Source organism: Thunnus maccoyii, chromosome 1 (genome assembly GCF_910596095.1).
Source record: "Thunnus maccoyii chromosome 1, fThuMac1.1, whole genome shotgun sequence".
Classification (NCBI taxonomy): Eukaryota; Metazoa; Chordata; class Actinopteri; order Scombriformes; family Scombridae; genus Thunnus; species Thunnus maccoyii.
In genome coordinates this window covers 559,029-582,526 of record NC_056533.1, presented here as the reverse complement: position 1 = coordinate 582,526, position 23,498 = coordinate 559,029, and the positions used below count along the sequence as shown (strand labels likewise).

The following is a 23,498-nucleotide window of genomic DNA, read 5'->3' as shown; positions in this document are numbered from 1 at the left end:
AATGTGTTTTTTTTTTGAGCTGTGAAGTAAATTATATGACTGTACTGTGATGAAACACATCAACACCTGCGGCTGTGGCTCAAGAGGTAGAGCGGGTCGTCCACTAATCGGAAGATCGGCAGTTCGATTCCCGGCTCGACTAGTCCACATGTCGATGTGTCTTTAGGAAAGACACTTAACCCCGAATTGCACCTGATGGCTGTGCCATCAGTGTGTGGATGTGTATAAATGATTAGATTTCCACCGATGGGCAGGTTGGAACATGCATGGTAGCCCCTGTACCATTCAGCGTATGAATGTGTGTGAATAGGTGAAAGTGATTCGTAATGTAAAAAGCGATTTGAGTGGTCGGAAGACTAGAAGGGCGCTATACAAGTACAGTCCATTTACCATTTTAATATTGATACTGTCACCAAATTTATAAAAAATCAACATTTCATCGGGTTGAAAATGGCTCAACCTGTTATATGCTGTTAAAAATCAGCCCTCAAAAGGCGGGGCCAATGCTGGCGTAGAGTTGACTATTTGGGAGTTCTCTATGTCATGAAATTTATATAAATGCTAGAATGATAATGCCCACCTCCCCAAGCCCTGTGCTCATTTTCAAATAAACAAGATTTTACCAGCTGATAACTGCAGGAACAGACAGCTGGAGAGTTAAAGAACTGCAGGGCAAGATGTGAGGAGGATTTCTGTTGTTTTTGTGGATGACAGCTCTACCTTCTGTCTCGTTTAAATGTCATTGCACTCCTGCCCTCCTGCCTCACACAGACACGCCTTAACCCCCAGACCTAGGGGTACAGTTAGTAAGTCTTAGTAACTTTTTAAAAGTAACTCTATTAGTAGTCATAACACTGCAGTGTGATTCATTATCATAATTATCATCTGCTCAAATAAATTATTCTTCATCTCATATTGTTGGACACTCACACTAATAGAGACTTGTTAACTTCTACAGCAGTGGTAGCAGCACGTGTGCCAAATCTGGCCCTCCAGCGAAAATATTTGTCCCCTTGATGAATGCTGAGGTTTTGACTTTAATAGATTACATCAAAACTTCTATATACCTTTTCACAAATCTACTGTAGATAATGAAATAAGCACTTGTTTAGTGCTTTAGTAAAACCCAATGAATATTGTTCTGTCTAATCCTAACCCCACAGAGAAGAGGCATTAAAACTGTTGAATTGTTTGAACAATGTATGGTGCTGAAATTAAGTCCAATAAACCTACCAGAATAGACACTTTAATATGTGAATTCTAACACTGTTTAATTCCACAACTTTAGCCTGATGGACCAGAACAGATCAGTTAATCACAAACACAAAGAGATGTCAGTTGAACAGAGAGACAACAACAGCAGTACTTCCAATCAACCATAAATGAAGCTGCCACTGTTTCTCATGTGTGGCTAACCAGTAAAATATGTCTCTAAAGAGCAACAAAGAACATATATTCATGTAAGAGTCATTTTTAGGCAAACAAGTATTAAAATAAGATGCAACTCTACGTAAGTCCAGTTTAGGATAAAATCCTAAACAGTATGATAAATCTATTTCAATCTTACAAGAATTAAAAGAAATAAACAAAACATATAGGCCTGTTTCCACTGCACCAGTCAAAAGCCCCCAAATGAAAAATACTGAACACTGGAGAGTATCTCCTTTCATTCCAAAATCAAACTACTTAATAAGAGGGACAGAATTATTACACTATACAGGTTCCAATAAAAATAGCCAACTGTCTGTGCCTCTGGGGGAATTTATCTTTGCATATTCATGATTGTGTGTGTGTATGTGTGTGTGTGTGTGTGTGTGTGTGTGTGTGTGTGTGTGTGTGTGTGTGTGTGTGCGTGCGCATGCAGGCCTGGTCCTGGGGGGCGAACCTGTCAGAAGGCAAATGTGGAACACAAGGCCTGTGAGGGACATCCATGTGCCAAGGGGGCGCCGAGCCTCAGAGACCTGCAGTGTCTGTCCTACAACCAACACGCCAGCAAGAGGAAGGGCAGCATGCTAACCGCCATTATTAATGATGGTGAGACACACACACACACACTCACTCATTTAAGTGCATGGAAAGAAGTAAAAACCAAACTACAAGGCTCAAAGGCTCAGTCACGTTTAGTTTTAAAGATTCTAACTTAAAAGCCTAAGTGACACACTGTTGATATTGGAGTATCCTGACTCTTATTGGCTCCTAATCAAGGGCCCTTTAATAGTACTTTAATAGTAAAAATCCACATTTTAAAAATCACATTTTTTTGTAGGAATTTTCGTCGCAAATCCATTGATACAGGTTTGAAAGTGGTCGAACTTATAGTTTAGACGTCAGACGCCCCAGTTTGGCACAAAGTCCATGCCCAAAGATTGCCTCCCCATTGGTTTACATTTTAAGGTGTGATGTTGCACTACAACTTTCAGGGCTTACTAGATCTAAACCGTTCGAGTTATTACAAAGTTTTTAATAACTTTTGTTCAGCACAGTGTGATAAGTCATGTATTAAAGTTTGAAGCCGATACCATTAGGCCTTAGGAGGAGATAGCATTTATTCAAGGTCCAAAATTGGCACAAAGTCATACTTTCATGGGTGAACTGCGGACTTCCTGTTGGATTTAGGTCAGGGGTAATTTATGCATTTTATCAAATTTTTCACCAGACCTGATGTGCGTGCCAAATTTGGTGAGTTTTTGAGCATGTTTAGGGGGTCAAATTTAGGGTTCAAGTGGCGTATTAATAAAGAATAATAAGAAAGAAACAAACACACGAAAAACAATAAGGTCTTCGCCCTTTGGGCTCAGGCCCTAAATATCATTTCCTGAGTCCTCTATATGGTGCTAGAAAACACCCATTAAGTGAACATCATGTCGCTGTATATCAACTGTAGAGCTCACCTTGAAAATTTCATGTGAATCAGATGATGTTTGTCATATAAGGCTGAGTTGCTCACACCTGTGTCATCAAAACTGTGCAAGTTTTGAGCCCGGACACTTGAATTTCAATTAGTAAATTGATGAGTTTGTGTGTAAAACAAATTAATTTCCTATATTTCATCGTCTATTTTTAGAAAAGCAAACACTTTTAACCCACATCATCTGGTCAAAGTTTGATTGAAATGTGTACTGTCACTGGGCTCTACAGTGTGAGTATTTCACTCACATTTGCCCCTAAAAATAGATATGTGTGAAGTGGAGAAATAATTAACTACAAATTACAACTATAACACTATATGAAACACTAGAGGGATTTAAAGTTGAAACGACGGATACAGAAAGTGGTGACGCTCCTAAGGCTAGCAAAGCGTAAGCTGCAGCATGACCGGAAAGAAGCACAACCAGTTAGCCTCCACTGGGCTCTCAGCTAGCCCCGGCTCTCTGTTTGGATCCAATCGTACCACTGAGCCCCGGTTAGTTATTCAGGTTAAAGTGGGAAAACCAGCAGGTCTGTCGGCCAGCTGAGTGAAGTGAACACCGGGACTATCATGGAGAAACAATCCGTAGAGGAGCTGCTGTGTTCAGTTGCACAGATAGGAAATTCCACGGCTGACAGGATGCACCACTCTGTTTGGAACAGCAGTTGGCAACATTGGGAAGTCACGTCAGGCGAGACTCGAATGGCAGAAGTACGGCAGTGTCTTGGCTAGACAAAAGCAAGATGGCGCCACCTGGTGGTCGCTTCAGAAAGCGAGCAGGGTGTGTGTGTAGTCCGTCTTAATTTCCAACTTTGTCCTTGGCTCAGATGCAGACGGTGGCCGTTCTCGCACGGTCAGCGAAAATCACAGCAGCTGGCTCTCAGTGGCATGGCGGAGAGAACAGCAGAAACGAGTCGGTGAAGACAAGCGGGGCAGAGAAGTTCCACGTCTTCCTGAAGTAACTTTGTTTCTTCCTTCTCGAGGGAATTTGAGGACACTGGTTGTAGCAGCGGTCTCTCTCGGATCCAGGAAAGGGCGAAGTCTCGGATCTGGGAATGGGCAAAGTCTTGCTCGTCTGGCGAGGGGAGACTTCGATGAGGGGAAAACGTGCGTGGGGTACCCCCTTTAGTCAAGCTGACTCACAGAGGAACAGAAGTTACCCCTAGGTCAGTGACATGGGAAAGGCGTGTGTTTCAGGCATGCTCAGTTTTTAAAGGGGCGGTGATGTCATGGCTGCGTCATCAGGATGCTCTGCTGTGCAGGAGCATCTCCGCCAATGAGGGACTAAATGTTGACTGTTCCCTGCTGAGGTGTAAAAATCGCAAAGCATCCTTGGAAATGGAGTTTGCAATGGACTCCCATTGTCTGTAAGCAGCATTTTGGCGCTATGCCTTTGTCTCGGGGTAAACCAAAGAAAAAGCACCTTGTGGTCAAGCCTCACAGGTTACATGTAGGCCTTCTCTGTGTGACCTTGTGGTTTGAGGCCCAACAGCAACCAGCATATTAGGTGCATTACTGCCACCCTCCGCTTCAGACTACTAACTAATGATTAAATCCTACACATTAATCCTGTCTGTCTAAACTAAAACTAAAAAAAAAAACTGCTGTCTGCCCTCATGGCAGGTCCATTAAAGTTTTAATGCTGAACTCCGGAACTCCAGTCTTCCTAAGTTCTTCCCTCATATAGGCTACAGTCTTTCTTGATCATTATTACAATATATGATTGCAAGTGTGTTTGGCTGTTAAGAATTTAGATTAAATTAAATCCCCGTCTCTGTTCAAAGATGGTCCCTGGTGTTGCGTGTGAATGTCTTCCTTGATCTTTGCAGTCAGAAACAAGCTAGAAGAAGTATTGTGTATATGTTTTAAATCTGTAACACACATAGTTTTCTATACCTCGAATGTAAACAAATGCTGTTTATGTGACATTGTGGTGCAGTTTTACTGTTTTCATTCAACTTTTTAAAGTATGTGTGTGTGTGTGTGTGTGTGTGTGTGTGTGTGTGTGTGTGTGTGTGTGTGTGTGTGTGTTTGTGAACAGAGAGGCCGTGTGTGTTGTTCTGTAGCCTGGTTGGTCGAGATGTCCCAGTCCTAATGGCTGACAGAGTGATGGATGGGACACCCTGTGGACCGTACGAGGCCGACCTGTGTGTTAACGGGAAGTGTCAGGTATGCATACTCACACACGCACACACACACATACACGCACACTTACACACACACAAACACAGACTACAAGTTGTATATGCAAAACACCTTGATGCAAGTGAAGTGAGATTACCAGACCTCTGTAGCCCACTACTCATCTCTGCTCCATTGGCTACATTAGCCACTGCCAGCATAACACAGACTACACACCAGAATCTGTGACCAAACTGTGGTGGGGCTGCATTGTGAGTAATGTACGTGCCAGGTTTTGACAAGAAAGAAGAATATGTGAAGATTCCTTTTTTTCTTAAATTGTCTGTCACTTGTAGAGGAGTGCAGCACTCTTACCCAAGTGCTTATTTTAACCCAAACGGTCTTTGGATCCAATCTGAAACTGAGCTGTGGAAAACCTAACTGCACCTGATGTGCATTTTTTTTTTTTTAAAGATACCTGATCTGAAGGGTCCCAAGCAGACCCAAGGATAATTCAACCTGATCCGAAATGCAGTTGACCAAAACAGACCTTAATAGAAAGAATACCAAAATCAGCAGCAGCATGATGAGCTATCAATTAACAAGAAGTTGCAGTAGAAAAGAGAAGCAATATTAATAATACTGCTGTAAGTATAAATGTAATGACTGTAATATAACAATTTCATTAGTATTATTTTCTGTAATAGCCTAACAGTTTATCTCCAGCTGAGTTGAACTGTGGCCAAAGTATATATTTTGTAATCAGGATTGTAATGCTCTCATAGAAATCCTGGTGCTGAACTGCACCTATGAGCTCTCCTTCACTTGCAGTGTAGTCTCGAAGGCTGTCCCTGGATCAGTCCAGGAGCTGACTGCATAATGAGCTGCTGGCTTAATAAATCAGGATCTGAGTACATGCAGATTGTGGCCGCAAACTCAGAGACAACTGCAGGTTCAACTTACAACAAGTGTGAATTAGCCCTGTGACAATATATTTGCCTCCCTACTATGGTAACTAGAGAAAGTGTTATGTAAAAATATATCGGCCACCAATGTAATGTAGGTAGGTTCCACTGTCACAGCAGCAGTATGACCTGAAAGTTATAGAGACTCGTCCATTAATAAAAACTCTGTTCAACAGCCAATGAAATGTGAAGGGGGGGAGATTTTGTCACTGTTGTCATCACTGTAAAAAAAATCAGAAATGCAAAAAATAAATACATGAAAACACAGGGCCAAATCCAAAGGATTGTGCAGCTTTTGTGGCCGCTAAACCTGTGCAAATGAGACAAAAATATAGCGTGTAATTCACAAAGGGAGCAATGCACTGCAAACTGCTGCCAAGCAGAATAGCATCATGGTACACCTGTGCCATTTGCATGTATGTAAATGACATTCGGCCCAAAATTGACAGTCTAATTTACAAAGACCAGCGCTAATAGCCACACGCAGTTAGAGTGGAGTTATTAGCATCTTTAGATTGAATTTTCCCAAAGTTGGTGTTAACTGCATGCACACTCACTCTTTACTCACTTGCTCTCTCTGTCTCTCTCTCTCTCTTCAAATCGGACTTTCAGCTTCTTATAAATAAAAATGTCTTGGCAGTGCTGATGAAGCTCAGGATTCATCCGTAAGAGCTGCTTTATTACAAACAATTCCACCGTATAAACCTGGAATCTGTGTGTAACTGCTGATCTGTGTGGATGTGTAGCAGAATATTAATTACTGTCAGATCCTGACCGATATAGTGTTAAGATGTACAGTGTTACCGCTGCCGTACCGCATCTCTTTCTCAGTTTGGAGATGCACTTGTTTCAGCTGCTGTGTGATGCTTACGTCAGCTGTAACACACAGCCAACTCTGGGCAACAAACAGAACATCACTACTGATGTTTCTGCAAAATCCCAAATACATTCAGTGACACCTGAACGAGATTATTGTAAGAGATTCAGATATTAACATGTTTCAGACCTGCCTGAGTCACATTAATAGCTGTGATTAGTAGATTATGTTATAGATGCAAAATACTAGAGAAGTAAAAGAAGCAAAATACATGAAAGTTGGTTTGTGATTGTGGAGAGCTGTGTGTGCCCACCTCTGCTAATTAAAGACATGCAATTAGAGGCTTTTTTGCTCTCTACAGTTTTCATTATGGACCGTTGAGTGTGCTGAAATGTGGAGAAAAGCCTGAAACACAGGAAACCGCTCCGCTCACTCAAACAGATGCAAAACAAGGGCAAATTTCACTCAGCTGCAAAACTTTATGGGTATGTTTGTGCTGGCATATCATTAGTGCAAAATGTTTTGTGAATAGGACCTTAAAACAGGGCAGATTTAGGGTGCAAATGTTGTGTAATTCATGGTGCTATCAGCAGGCGCAATCCATTCTTTGTGGATTTGGCCCACAATGTCCTAGTGTAGAGCTATGAAGGAGGATGTCCCTACGGGGATCAAAAGAGTACCTCATTCATAAGCAGTTAGCAGACGTTCAGTGGATACACAGCATGTTCCCCTGGGGTGGGTTGAGGAGTTTATTTGGATCTAGTGTCCTGACTACAGTCAGCCGTTTGTGTTCATTTGCAAATGTTGGATGTCAGTACATTTCGTAGGTATTCCCCCTCCTTCTGGCCAAGTGAGAGAGACAGAGAAAGAGAGACAAATATGGGTGCAATTATGATGCACGTGTGCTCACATAATACTCACTTCTTACATCTCAGCAATGAACCATGTATAATTTACTGTGCAAGATCACTTAATATGACTACAGCTGAAGCACACAGTGCATGTGTGTGTGTGTGCAAAGAACGTTTTACTTAATCTTAAGTAATCTTAAGTGTAATTCTTTGAGTTTGATAAATACAGGCCCAGCAGGATACACTATTAACAAAATCAAATAGTCACTACATAAATGTTTACTAACAGCACAGGAGAATAACATCATGAAATGAAAAAGTGACTGATCAGTGCACTAAACACATCAGTGTTGCAAGCACAGTATTTAGTCATAAACCAAAGCACTGGAAACATTTTGATTTATGTTGATGATGATGGTAGCGCTAGATGACAAGTCACCCAAGGGCAACATGAACGTCCATCCAATAGTTATTGAGATATTTCACTGTGGACCAAAGTGGTGGACTAACCTAAGTGATATCACCATCCTTGAAGCCACACAGCTGCTGTGGCTAGAAATTCAGTACAATACATTCAGAAACAGACATGTTCTCTTTCAACTAGACAGAAATGGATGTTTGCCTTTCTGAATTATTTGTCCTACAAATGGATACATGTAAAGAACTGATTAGAAACCCAGTTATTCATATTGATGGCCAAGAAAATATATTTGTCTGGGAGAAATGCAGTTGAGGTTGGGTTTCTCTGTCTCCTATCTGATTACACTGAGGTGGAAAAAGTGCACTATTAAATTTGGCATTTTGCAAAAACTAGCATTGTCTAAAAATAAGGCAATAAATATGTGATCACAAATATAGACAGCTTCTCTTCTAAAATGCTCATCTACATACTAATGTTTAACTCAAGTCATTTTGCAGTACAACAGTAGATTGTGAAAATGCATATTTAATAAAACCAAATGAATAAACTTGAACAATTAACATTAATTAAACTTGAACAATTAACATATTAACACATACAGTCAGGGGTCACCAGAGTCAAGGGTCAAGCAGAGTCAGCTAAATCACTAGTCAGGGGGTCAGCAGAGTCAGGGTTCAGGGGGCAGCAAAGTCCTGGAGTGTGCCAGAGGAATACAAAACTATACAATAAAATCCATGGGGATGGGGTATCATAAGCTGCATTGTTGGCTGCACTTCTCTTATTATACCCCCCACCATCAGACCTCCCAGAGGCATGTTTGAGATAGTCACCAACTATGAAGATGACATTGTGGTCAGTTGCTGACCTGTCTCACCATTTCACCACTTCTATAACTGAAAATGATTAACATATTGTCAGAACTTCAAAACCTAACTTTTAGCTCAAAATAAAATAACATATCAATAACATTGTTGTAATTGCCTAAAATAGCAGAGAAAAGAGCTGTAGCCCCAAAGGCCACCTTGATCTTGTCTCCCTCATGTTCATCCCTGCCATCAGACTGTTTGTGAACATATTATCATTTGTACATACCGATTCAATATGTTTGTCAGGCAGCAGGGCCGGACTGGGAAAATCATTCAGGCCAGGAAATATAATGTGAAATATAGCCTCAGTTAGGTTACTTTTTAAGTGGGTGGTCTGAGGGTCCCCCAGTAGGAAAATTTTAGTTACAAAGACTTGATTTCTTGCATTCTGAATTTTACATACATTGCTACTTGAAAGTTTGTGAACCTGTTAGAATTAACTCTATTTCCGCATAAATATGACCTAAAATGTGGTGATTTCCTTTCGAGTTCTAAAACTAGATAAAGAGACATCAGTTAAACAAATGAGACAAAAACCATATACTTGTTCAATTATTTATTGAGGAAAATGATCCAATGTAACATATTTGTGTGTGGCAAAAGTATGTGAACCTGTAGGATTATCAATTCATTTGAAGGGGAAATTGGAATTGAGTGTTTCAATCAATGGGATGACAATCAAGTGTGAGTCTGGGAGGCCCTGCCTTATATAAAGAAGAGAAATCTTGGTCTTCACTATCAGAGTCTGAGCTTCACAACACAGGTTTGTTGAAGTGCATCATGGCTCAAACAAAGGATATTTCTGAGGACCTTAGAAGAAAAGTTGTTGATGCTCACCAAGCTGGAAAGGGTTTTTTTTCTCAAGAGTTTGGACTCCAACTGACTGTCAGGCAGATTGTGTACAAATGGAGGACATCCAACACCATTGTTACCCTCCCCAGGAGTGGTTGAAAAACAAAGATCACACCAAGAGCAGGCGTGTAATACTCCGGGAGGCCACAAGGGACCCCAGGGTAATGTCTAGGAAACTAAAGGTCTCTCTTTCAGTGGCTATAGTCAATGTTCATGAGTCCACCATCAGGAGAACATTGAACATCAATGGTGTGCGTGGCAGAGGTGCAAGGAAGAAAACACTTTCTCCAAAAAGAACATTGCTGCTGTCTACAGTTTGCACAAGACCATATGGATAAGCCAGAAGGTGATTGGAAAAATATTCTGTGGATCGATGAGACCAAAATTGAACTTTTTGGCTTGAATGAGAAGTGTTCTGTTTGGCGATGAGCAAACACTGCATTCCAGCATAAGAACCTTAACCCATCTGTGAAACATGGTGGTGGTAGTATCATGGTTTAGGCTGCTTTGCTGCCTCTGAACCAGGACAGCTTGCAATCATTGATGGAGCTATGAGTTCTGGTTGTACTAGCAAATTCTATGGGAAAATGTCAAGGTATCTGTTTGTGAACTGAAGCTCAACAGAAAGTGGGTCATGCAGTAAGACAATGACCCTAAACACATAAGTCATTCTACCAAAGAATGGTTAAAGCAGAAGAAAGATTATGTTTTGGAACAGCCGAGACAAAGTCTGCACCGAAACACCAAACACTGGAGGATACTTTTAAAAGGATAGAGAAAGTCCTTCAAGACAGGGACAAGGCCAAAAAGTTTACAAAGAGGGTTTGATTTATACTTTGTTATTTTGTAAAAGATAAATAAATAAATAAATTAATAAACATTAAGGAACAGCTTGGATGCAGGCAGTTTTTTCCTTAATGCAATGCAGAGCTATTCAGTTGTCAAGCATACACATCGGATTGATTTTAATAACTTTAATGTACTTGAAGTGTGCACTGTGCAGCTGTATTTTCTAGGAAAATACAAACATTGGATTGAGATTTGGTATGTACAAGCATCAGCGTGGTTTGCTGCAGGCTGGAGAGACGAGTGTGTTCATTGTAGACCAGAACATGCTCACTTTTTTTTTCAAAAATGACCACAGAGCATTAAAAGAAAGATTTTTTTACACCTCCATGAAATCTTCCAACAAAAACAGTTTGTAAATCTGTGCAAATTATATTTCTGATGTTCATGACAGTGCTAGTCAGTGGCAAAGTCTTTTTCTCTAGGATTTATGTTAGTTGAAACAGGGTGATATTCTGGGCCTAATCTGACTATTCATGATGACTTGATTTGGCTCCTATCGGGCTTTCACTGATTCGTCCAGGTCCGTCCATGTTTGCTGGGTAACTTTTACTCTCAGACTGTTGCAGCCAGTATATCCAATCCAGTCCACTGACAACTAGGCCTTTCAAAAAACGTTGTAAGTTTATAATACATGATATAGTGGTTAAGCTATATCGGATTCTAGGGTTCACTTTGCTTCTTTCTGTCTTTCTTGGTCTGCTCTCCTCTGCTTTCAGCAGAACACATCTACATGAACATCTTTCACCTCAGAGGGAGAAACAGTGGAGGATGGAGATTGTGAGCTGCAGACAAAGATAAGGGGGCAGATACTGAGATTACAGAGGGAGTAGGAGGGGGTGCAGATGCTTTTCTAAGCCTGAAATACGAGACTCGGGCATGCTATGAAAACACTGGCAAGAGGAGACAGGAAAGAGAGGAAGCAGATAGGAAAAAAGGAGAGGAATATATTCAGTGAAACTATGAAAATAGACTGTCTGGCTGGAGGAGGACCCTGGAAGTCTGACTGAGGCCCTCTGAATCCACAAACTATGCAGCATGCATGACTTTCTTTCACTTCTTTGCTGTGTGTGTGTTTTCTGGCTTGAAGTTAAAATTCCTAATGTAGTTAAAAAATCTGAGACACATCTGAGCCACAGGCGTTTTGCTGGCTCAGACTAGCAATATGTATAGTCACACACACACACTCACTCACTCACTCACACGCACACACACACACACATACATACACACACACACACACACACCCCAATCTTACACTTAAAACAAAGGGTTAATAGCAATAGGTTAATAGGTTTTGATTTATTGTACAGTTTCAGATTTCACCTTTATATCACCACCACAACAGCAGACATATGTAGCGTACATGATCAGGTCCTATTGTGCTTTAATTATGTTCCCCACTGTAACTATGTTTACATTCTTTCATTTACTTTCTGATACAGAGTGACTGCGGGCTACATCATACTTAAAGATCTGGAATTACATCCAGGTAACTTCTATTTGGCCATGTCTCATTACTGACTAGCAGATTGCATTAAATTTTTATAATTGTGTCACGTACATGGTAAAGGGACTGTACTTATACAGTGAAGATTAAAAGCACTTTACATGGATAGAAAGAGCCAGGGATCGAACCACCAATCATGCAGTTAGTGGACAACCCACTATACCTCCTGAGCCAAAACCTTTGCAATATAGTACTGGAGAAATCACAGTAAACTCTAATTAAATAATACATTTTTCTTTTGAGACAAAGTTAGCAAACTTAAACACATCCAAATTTTTGATCATTTCTACAGCAGACTATTTCAGGGTTTTGTTGAGCCATTTCATGGAAAATAAATCTCTTAAATCATCATAATTTGTAGTACAAAGAAAATGGGACTCATTTTCCACTTCACCTAAAATCACACAGCTCACACAATCTGTTTTCCTTCGAATATTTTGAATCACCCAAACTCAATGTCCTGAGGAAGACACCAGCTCTCAACTGTGTAACTAAAGATCTTTGGCTTATAGACAAATGAGGTATAACAATCACTGTGATAGAGAGTGGTGATGGCGCTGTGATGTGTGTTACTGAAAACAAAAAGATAACTGATTTTTCAACTTGCTTCATGTTTGTCTCACTCTTAGCAGTCTGAATTGACTCATGCATTCAGTCTCAAGACTGAATGCATCAACAAGTCAGTTGTCCCATTCTCATACAGTTCCTGAAGGGGGTCATAGGTGATGTAATATATACAATTGGAGGTTAATGCATCCATTTCCAAAAGGTCTAACTTCTGATGGGTGACTGAGCTACATATGACACTACTGACAAGCCAAGACTGTCTCTGCATAAAGACAAATCTACAAATTTTAACCTTCTTTTCTAAATGAATTATATCCACACAAAAAACAAGCTGTCTTCAAAGGAATGCCTGTGCAGACAGACACAAGCAAACAGAGGCAGACACACCTATGTCAGTGTGTACTATTAAGACAACTACACAACTTTTGGTTTTACTGTTTTGTTGCGGACAGAAAATTGGCTGTGACAGCATCATTGGCTCTTCAGCCAAAGAGGACCGCTGTGGTGTGTGTAATGGAGACGGCCGCTCCTGCAAGATAGTGAGGGGAGACTTCAACCACACCAATGGAATGGGTGAGTGTGTGTTTCACTGTCTAAGTGACTGGCTTTTAAGCAAGACTAAGTCAAAACCTAGTATATGGCTGGACCATGTTTGGTCAATGTGTAAAATTGTGACCAATTTGTTATTGGGATTTACAGCCTTTTTCTCAGTTTTCTCTAGTCACAGTGCACCAATTTCAAAAATAATTGCACATTTATACTACATAAGTGACCCAGTTTTAAAAAATCATTGTATTCACAGTGGTGAATTTTCCCTTTAATAACACCTAACCTACTTATCCATGTCTGAGAATTGTTTGTAATGATTATTGTAATGATGGTTTTTCCTCCCACCAAATGTGTCTGATGTGGGTCTATTTTTGTGTCTGTGAAAACACTTTTAGGACCAATGTGTTTTTATTTGTGGTTTTACAAATAGCGCTGAGTCCACAGTAGTTTACTGAGTCATCCTTAACGTTTCACAAGGGTTTTTGCACCAAGGGATTAACCAGAGAATTTCTAACACATGCATGCTCATGCATATGTATACACCAAGATGTGTTGCTTAACCTCGAAGAAAGAGATGGCTGACCTGAAATATTTGTCTAATCCCCACACATCCTGGAAAACCTGGAAACCTTGAATTACAATATTATGTCCTGTTATGAGTTATGTGAAAGTCCTGGAAAGTGACAAAACCGAGCAAATTTTCTTGGGAAAGTTGGGAGTTTCCAGTATTCCTGGAACAGTTGGCATTTTATGGGCTAACTTCACACTGGCATTCTGAAACTACCTTTGATTTCATATGCAATAACTTTGTCTTAATCTCATAATAAATAGTATGCAGTATCATACGCAAATAATTACACTAATGATGTATTTTGCTGCTCGTATGCAGTTTGTACCGAATGGAGGTGATATAATACTTGTGCCGAAAAACCTTGGAATGCCTCTGCCAATTAAACTTAAGAAAGTGAAAGCAAAATATGTAATATTTTATTCCGTGTTGTCTGAGATCATCCTGGAGCTGTTTAGTCACTTGTATTGCAAACTCAACACCTGGATCATAGTAGTGTTACACCAATCAGTGACAGATAAAGAATAATAGTAGGAATAATAATAACATAATTAAAATTTATGTGAAAACGTTAGGCATTTTTGCCTCGAATAAGAAAGGTATTATTTGGGAAACAACAGAACAGGAAATCTCATTGCACTAGACCTTAAAATCTTGTGACCAGGGCTGGACTTAATTTATCTAACTGTAACCATGTATTTCTGATGATCTGAATAGAGTGAGACACACAAAGAAGCATAAGTTGAATACAGCTTTATTTCCGGCCGGGGCTCTATCACATGCAAATACAGTGAACAACAAACCAATATTCCTTAAGATGTATGCAACACACAGAAAATACCTAATATAAATTTCACCCTTTTTTCTATTTTTTTTTTTTTTTTTTCTAGTGGACCTATCATATCCCGTTTCTACTTCCTATATATTGGTGCGTTAGGCTTCACTAATAAATGTACAATGAGAATATATAAATGAAATACATGAAATTCAAATGACTATAAGATCAAAATCAAGCTATGGTAGAGCAGATGTTAATGTCATTATTAGATCAACCCATGTTTAGCATGATTTAGCTCATTTACTCTTTCTGACATTAACATGTCTACAACATTTGATAATGTATAAAACCCACTGGCACTTTTTTTTTCTTTGATGTACATGGCAAAAAAATCATCAATGCATTAAAACCTTCATCAGATATAGAACTAGGTAGCTTAAAGATACTTCAGTATGACTAAATATGAGATTTTAAGATAATATCGAAATGATGAATCCCTCTTTCATTTCCTTCAGTTTTCTGATGTTAAGGTGTCCTGCTACTCGGAACTTGCCTATTCTCCTCCATGCCCCTCCTAAATTGCGGCTGGTTTATCCTTCATGCTGGGCTCCAGGGATGAGGGACCTATCTTTACCCGACCCCCTTTTTCACCCAATTGGATTTCTCTGAGATTTCTAATTGCAATGCTTAAATTCCCAAGACCTTCTGATTCTGATAGAAGATATGTACAACATCCCTCACCCACTATGGCACAGACTCCTCCTTGAGCAGCAGTAATGGCATCTAAAGCTATACGATTGTCTATAGCAAACTTATGAACTAGGGAAAGTTCGTTACTAATACTCTGGAGAACCATGAGCATGGTGTTAGCCACTAAAGCTATGTCATGACGTGTAAGAGCGGAAAGGTAATGGTTGGCGTAACTTAATTCTGTATTCCAAAAAATAGTTTTGAAAGCTAATGTGAATGAGTGTAAATCTGATAATCATTACGCAATTCGTAATATCGTTTAGCTAAATCGACGGGGTCCGTATTCTTAAGGTGTATATAACCTACAACTGCGGACAATTCTCTCTTACTTTGTGACAAAGTCCTGTGAGGGGAGAGATATTCAACAGGTTCCACTACATAAGTCATATCGTTTAACGTACACAATGCACATCGGCCTTTGAATAATGGAGGTAGACTATTCCATGCATTAACTCCGCAACACCAGTGAAATCCTGGAGTTACAGTGGTACCCATTGTAGATAATTGTGCATAATCACCTATGTGATCAATGATAGTATGGTACTGTGAAGGTTGTAGGAAACCCATATTTTGACCTCTCTTTGAGCCTTGCGATTGCCCATTTAAGCAGACGTCAAAAATATCAGAAGAGTTCACTAAAGTTGAGGATTTAATTGGAGAAATAGACAAGTCAGTAAGTGTTTGGAAGTGTTTCTTGTAAAAGTTTGGGCATCCCACCAGTGAGTGATGTTGTTCAGGAGCATGGGATTTAGTGGCGTGTATTCTAGGAATATATTCTCCATTCTGTTGGCTAATTGAGATATTGGAATAAATCACATATTGAGTCATTTTCCTGAAAAAATTATTTACTTTGTTGACTGGATCAGTAGTTTTACCAAAGTATATATTATTAGATCTTATTATCGGTCTAATTGAATCTGTAGATAGTTCATACGCTCCTTTCTTAGGGTGAGGCAATCTCTGGGCATGGACTTTGTGCCAAACTGGGGCGTCTGATGTCTAAACGATAAGTCTGACCACTTTCGAACCTGTATCAATGGATTCGCGACGAAAATTCCTACTAAAATATGATTTTTAATGTAAGATTTGGCCAAAGTCATGGGATTTATGAGGATATTTCACAAGAAGAGTACCCTGAAATCCTTCTCTCCAGCTGAGAGGGAGAGAGAGAGAATGGGAGGGGGGGCATGGGTGAAGTCAGACCTGTCAGCCCAGGTCTGAAAACATCTATATGCCGGTGATAGAAGCCCTTGGACTGCGCCACACTCCAGTTACTTAGTGTTTTTACACATTAGTGTTCAATCCTTACTTGTTTTTCAAGGAGTACATGTGCTCCTAAATGAAAAAACTTAGGAGCACACATATAACTTCAGAAGCACACTGAAAAATGTTCAAGTAACAGTTTCTTAAAGAAAACAATTCATTACATACATATTTACAATTTATCACATACATATATAAACTCTTTGTGTGTGTGTGTGTGTGTGTGTGTGTGTGTGTGTGTGTGTGTGTGTGTGTATGTAAATCACAATTTATGTTGTTTTTGCAAAAATCATAATCACGATTATCTTGTTCAATATTGAGATCACGATTATTTAACACGATTACTTTTTGACGATTTACATTTTTGCCAATTGCCGATGTTCATATATGCACATATTTTTTCCCGCTTGGCTGAGGAGACTATTACACATGTAATCATATATTGTACTAATGATCAAGAAAGACTGTAGTCTATATGAGGGAAGAACTCAGGAAGACTGGAGTTCCAGAGCACAGCATTAAAACTTTAATGGACCTGCCATGAGGGTGGAACAGCAGTTTTTTTTTTTAGTTTATTAGACAGACGGGATTAATGTGTAGGATTTAATCATTGGTTAGTAGTGTGAAGCGAAGGGTGGCAGTAATGCACCTAATACGCTGGTTGCTGTTGGGCCTCAAACCACAAGGTCACACAGAGAAGGCCTACATGTAACCTGTGAGGCCTGACCACAAGGTGCTTTTTCCTTTGTTTCCCCTGAGGAATAGCGCCAAAATGCTGCTTACAGACAATGGGAGTCCATTGCAAACTCCATTTCCAAGGATGCTTTGCGATTTTCACACCTCAGCAGGGAACAGTCAACATACAGTCCCTCATTGGCAGAGACGCTCCTGCAAAGCGGAGTGTCTGATGACGCAGCCATGACATCACCGCCCCTTTAAAAACTGAGCATGCCCTGAAACACACGCCTTTCCCATGTCGCTGAGCTAGGGGTAACTTCTGTTCCTCTGTGAGTCAGCTTGACTAAAGGGAGTACCCCACGCACATGTTTTCCCCTCATCAAAGACTCTCCTCGCCGGACAAGACGAGACTTCGCCCGTGTTCACCCGAACACATTCCTGGATCCGAGAGAGACAGCTGCTGCAACCAGCGTCTTCAAATTCCCTCGAGAAGGAAGAAACAAAGTTTCTTCAGGAAGAAGTGGAACTTCTCTGCCCCGCTCGTCTTCACCGAGTCGACTCTGCTGTTCTCTCCACCACGCCACTGAGAGCCAGCTGCCGTGATTTTCGCCGATCGTGCGAGAACGGCCACCATCTGCATCTGAGCCAAGGACAAAGTTGAACAGAAAGACGGACTACACACACACCCTGCTTGCTTTCTGAAGTGGCCAAGTAAGAGGCAGTCTGGGCAGAGGCCGTGTTAGTTGTGTGTTTTTTTCAGCATCAGTGCTGTTGCTTAGCATTTAGCTTTTAGCTTTATTGCTATTGTTCTTGTTGTGTGAGATGACGGACCGTCGAGTCCATTTTTCTCTGCTTTACTCTTAGGAGTATTTTAAGTTTGATGCCTGTTTAGTTGTGTTCACCATGCCAGACTATTTTGGGTTTGTCCCGCTCGGGATTACTGCTGTGTTTGTGCCACTGTGAGTGAGAAAGTAAATTGCTTTGTCGATCAGAAACCAGACAATGTGCGTCACAGACTGCCGTCCGTATGTGCGCTCTCTGTGGACAAAGGAACTCCTTCTCTTCCCCTCACGATTGCTTTCTCTCCTCCTCCCTCTCTTGCGACTAACACACACATACGTGCGTACAGATACATGCACCGACATCTTTTTGCACATCTGATGGTCAGATAACGTCGGACAAAACTTTGCTTTGTCTTTCCTTATCCGCCATCAGACACGTGTGTTTTTCACGGGATTGGGTGAGTGCAAGACGCCGACACCAGGCAGCGCCATTTTGCTTTTGTTTAGCCAAGACACCGCTGTACTTCCACCATTCGGGTCTCGCGTGACATGACTTCTTCCCACAGTCATGGATTTCTTATCATTGTTATTTTAAATTTTTATAATAATTAGTAATATATATTTTATATTATATATTTATATTATTTTATATTATATATATTTTAAAAATACTGCCACTGCCACTAGCATCACTTAAACAAGAAAAAGAATCTATTTGGGTACTGTGATGCTTTGAGTTTAATGCTAACATCAACATGATAACATACTCACAATGACAAAACATGCAGATGTTTACCAACCAGGTATTATGTTTACCATGTTCACCATCTTAGTTTACCATGTTGGCATACTAACATTTGCTAATTAGCACTAAGCAAAATGCAGCTGAGGCTGATGAGAATGTTATTAGTTTTGTTGGTATTTGGTCACAAACCAAAGTATTGGACAAAATAAGTGAAGAGATCACCAAAGTGATTACAGTTCATCCTGAATTCCATACTGTGCATGTTTGGTACAGACAGGAGTTAGCTCCCTCTTTCATTCATATTAAATCAGAAATTTTAGCCTTATCAACTACGTTCTTAGATCTGAATCAGTATTCATGAGCAAGTAACTCAGTTGGCTGCATGTGTTATTTCAATGTGTCAAGTACTTATTAATCAACATTTCATATCGTCTGCTGCTCAATCACATTTTCAGGTTCAGGAGCAACAGGTTGTCAACATTATTTAGGCTAACACTAAAAAGTGTAATGTTTCTGCCTCTTCAGTAAACAAAAGATATACATCTCAGTTGAAGCTGAACTACATTTGAGTTTTGATTCTGTTACAAATGTTGAAGGCTGAATCTAATACACACGATAAGTGGAATTGAACTAGATTCAGACTGATCAAATGCAGTCACACCCTAAACCTAACTTATCAAGGCCTAAACGCATTGGAAGCGATAATTGATGCGTGTCAGATGATGCTCCTACGGCACACTGCAAGCTTCAGATTTGAAATTCCAACACCACAGAACCAACACAAATTTGTCATTTGTCCTTGTATTAACCGCAAGTTTGATGTAATGAATGAATGAAAAAGAGAAATGCAGAGGAGGAAAATGAAACTGAAACTAAGAGCGTCTGTGTCCACAGTAAATCATTTGTTGACTGTTTGATGGTTATTCATATGTGCGTTAAAATGTGACTGCTGTGAAATAATCAGAATATAACGTTTTATTTTTCTCATTCAGAGGTTTTGTTCTCACTACCGCTTGCTCTCCTTGCTCGACCACCGCCCCTCTCTCTCTCGCTCGCCGGTGCTCAGCTGACTTGCGCTATCTTTCTCTTTTTCGGCTGCAGAGAAAACAGCTTTAGGCGCTGGGTCCTCAGTTGACGCTCCAAAAATCGAAACAAGGTTGGAGTAGGCACGTCAAGGCAGTTTGACGCACGTCATAACACTTCTAGTGCATTTCAGAGTTAAGGTCCTTTTGAAAACCTAATTACTGTTGCTGTGTATTGTTGGAGGTCTGTGGAATTGGAGTCCCAGAGAAGGGTGACGCCATCCTGATTTTAAGTAAGTTTGCTGTGTGGTTGTGTATGGGGTTAATGAGAAGGTTTCTCTGTAGAGATGTTTCTGTAGATGTTTAGGAAACGCTTGTAGTTTCATAACCTAGGAATCTTGACTTTGTTGTGAGGTTGCTTGCTTCTTGCCTTAGAATCTGACTTGCTCTTCTTAAGGTTTTATATCTCCAGTAACATCCAGACACAGATAAAATGGCCATTGAGAAATAGATCCTAGAGAGGATAGGGCCGAGGGTTGGTCCACAGTATATGGAAACACTGAGAAATAGTCCAGTAAGGGACTAGTTAGAAATAGTCCAGAAAGGGACTAGTGAAGTCCAGTTGGGACTAGTGAGTAATAGTCCAGTAGGGGACTAGTGAAGTCCAGTTGGGACTAGTGAGAAATAGGCCTATACAGGTTCCGGTAGGAAGAAGTAGGGTGATTTGTTCTCCCAGGGATGACTGGTTCTCCCAATACTTAGGATATATTTCATTTTGTAGGGATCTGATTCGCTCTCCTTACACAAATGAAAATGACTTGTATCTTCTGAGTAGAATGTTGATTGGAAGGATTTGAAAGTGGATTGTGGGCAAAAGTAAATGTAAATGAAAGTTTTTTTGGAAGGGATTTTACAGAAAGACAGTGGGAAGTTATTTTAGCAGAGGGTTGGTGAAAGTGTTGACTGGTCCTGTAAAATACATGTATGGTAATTGGTACCAAGAGCTTAAAATTTGTTGCAACAAAAAAAAATAAAAAAAAGGAAAATGTGATAAACAAAATTTTTTTTTTCAGGAAATAAATGTTGAGAAATTGGGTGAGAAATTGCTCATTTGCAGCAACCCAATCCACATCAATCCTGTCTATGGCACCTCCAGCAGAAAAGACCTGTATCTGAAGGTCCTTTCACTGAAAGCATGTTAAGTTTCATGACTTCACACTCCTTTCTCCTGTCAGACACCACACCCGTAAATCTATTAGGGCGAGATTTGTCATGTACACTAAACTGTACCATCTATTACGCACCAGATGACATCTTTTTAGACTAACCAACATAACATAATAGCTGTGCAGCCCTGATAGAAAATCAAAATCAACCCATTTGTGAAGAGAAAGGGAAAGTCTATGATAGAGTAGTTTCCAGTGTAACCCTGTCAGTATGAGCCTCTTCCTCTAATGATGTTGGTTTGATTAAAACTGGCTTATATTGCTAAAACAGAATATCTCCCTGCCAAGGACTTCACAGTATCCTCTCTCCCAAAAAAGAGAGAAGGCATTCGTCCTGTAGTTCAATCTCTGCTAAACCAAGAGATAATAGTACCATGCAACAGCCCATACAACATTCACTCACTTCCTGTTAAAAAGCCAGGCAAAACCAGAATAAATAGATTTAATAGAACAGAATAGATTTATACAGCACCTATGAGCTATCATTGAAGTAGTGCTTCCCCATTTCCCTCTAGTTCCAACTACTGTGTTGTCTTCAATACCTGCCAACTCAAGTCACGATACTGTATCTGACCTCTGTAGTGCATTCTTCTCTGTTCCCTTACATACAGACAGCTGGTATTTGTTTACATTTACCTAAAAGAGTCAACAATATACATTCATCAGACTAACTCAAGGGTACACTGAGTCACCTACAATTCTTTCCATGAGGTTCATCTCTGAGACAATATGTAGATGGTCTACTTTTAGCCTTTCCCTCTGCCTCTACTTGCGAGATTGACACTGTTGTCCTTCTCAAGGCTTTGGCTGAAAAGGGTCACAAAACCTCACAAAAGAAGGCTCAGTTGTGTCAAGATGTGGTCCAGTATCTGGGACACACATTACAAGGTTCTGCACGGAACCTTATTTCCTCCAGAGTAAAAGCCATATTAGAGGTGTCCCAACCCACAAATATGTCACAGATGAAGACATTTTTTAGGAATGACGGGTTACTGTAGACAATGGCTTCTGGATTATGCATCTCTTGAAGCACCACTCCAAGACATATCCAAAACCTTCAGCCGGTACTCAGTCTCTTACCTGGTCACAACAAGCCGATGAGTCATTTAACAAGTTGAAGCAGACATTGTTGTCAACTTCTGCACTAGGGCCTCCTAACTAGAATCAATCTTTGATATTCTTTGTACAAGAGAAATGTGGATTTGTGTAATCTGTCCTCACCCAGTGCTATAACTCTTCTTGCAGACATGTTTCCCTCAGACTAGATCCTGTAAAGAGAGGACTTTCCCTTGTCTGAAACTATAGCTGCAAGTGCACTTGCAAATAACAAATCTGCTAATGTTATTTCATGTTCATCTAAACTTTGTCCTGACCCCTCAGAAACTCTTCTGACTCCAACTCTGATCTTGTTCTCTATACTGACAACTCTGCTTATATAAACATGGAGTGCCATACGCAGGCTATGTAATTTGTGAAAATTTTCAGTTATTGAAAGCGCTGCCCTGCCAACCTCAAGTTCCGCCCAAGTACCTGAGTTATACACATTGATGACAGCTTGTCACCTAACAAAAGGTAAAACTCTACACAGACTCCAGAAATGCTTTTCAATGATGGCATTATTTTGGTATACTGTGGGCAAACCAAGGATTCTTTGGGGACACCTGGGGTCCGTTTCACAAAGCAGGTTCAACAAACTCGGAGTCTAATCCTGAACTCTGAGTTGATCTACTCTGAGATAGGAAACTCTGAGTTTCCGGTTCCAGAACAGCTGATTTGAGTCAGTTATTTCAACTCGGAGTAGTTTCACCTGGAGTTAAGCGCATGTACCACAACTATAAAAAGCCAGCATCAATGGAGCCCCGATTCAACGAGTCACCATGGCAATGGGGAAGAGGAGGGCTGCGTTTTTCACCCCACTAGAACTAGAAATCTTAATGCGATAATACGGCGAGTTTGAACATGTTTTCAAAAAGAAGTGCAACACTGCTGCAGCTGCAAAAGAGAGGGAGATGGCGTGGGAGAACATTGCTGCTCGGGTCAATGCGTAAGTTTAAATGTAGTCCTTTGCAATCACAATAATATTATAGAGGAAAACTGCTTGATTGGTCGCCTATTAATTTATTTAATTTAGGTCCAATCCCATGGGGGAGAAGCGCACTTGGCAGCAGTTTAGGATGAAATATAAAAACATTGTTCAAACAAGTAAAACCTCGACATAATCTCATGGGGGTACCTCATTTTGATCATGTTTTACATTGTAAAGTAAATATTAAGTGGCTGTTTGACTGTGCAGTTGTTTTATCCCCAACATAATGCTGGTTTCACACACATAAATGTCTTCTCATCTACATCATGTTCTGTTAAATAATTAAGCCTATTTAAACTAACACAGACTTCTACTCAGCCAACAGAA

General features: G+C 40.2%; 1 protein-coding gene across 9 annotated transcripts in view; it reads left to right on the top strand.

Moving 5' to 3' along the window:
* The window catches only part of adamts17 (ADAM metallopeptidase with thrombospondin type 1 motif, 17), a 626,422-nt gene that overhangs the window by 449,835 nt on the left and 153,089 nt on the right, over positions 1-23,498 (top strand). For all 9 annotated transcript variants that reach the window (XR_006096576.1, XR_006096581.1, XM_042414307.1 and 6 more), the window contains exons 13-15: positions 1,865-2,034; positions 4,950-5,077; positions 13,177-13,297. Coding sequence is in view for 7 of the 9 variants with exons in the window: in XM_042414307.1 (XP_042270241.1) it covers positions 1,865-2,034; positions 4,950-5,077; positions 13,177-13,297 (419 nt within the window). In the remaining 2 variants the exon portion in view is untranslated. The remainder of the gene's footprint in view (positions 1-1,864; positions 2,035-4,949; positions 5,078-13,176; positions 13,298-23,498) is intronic.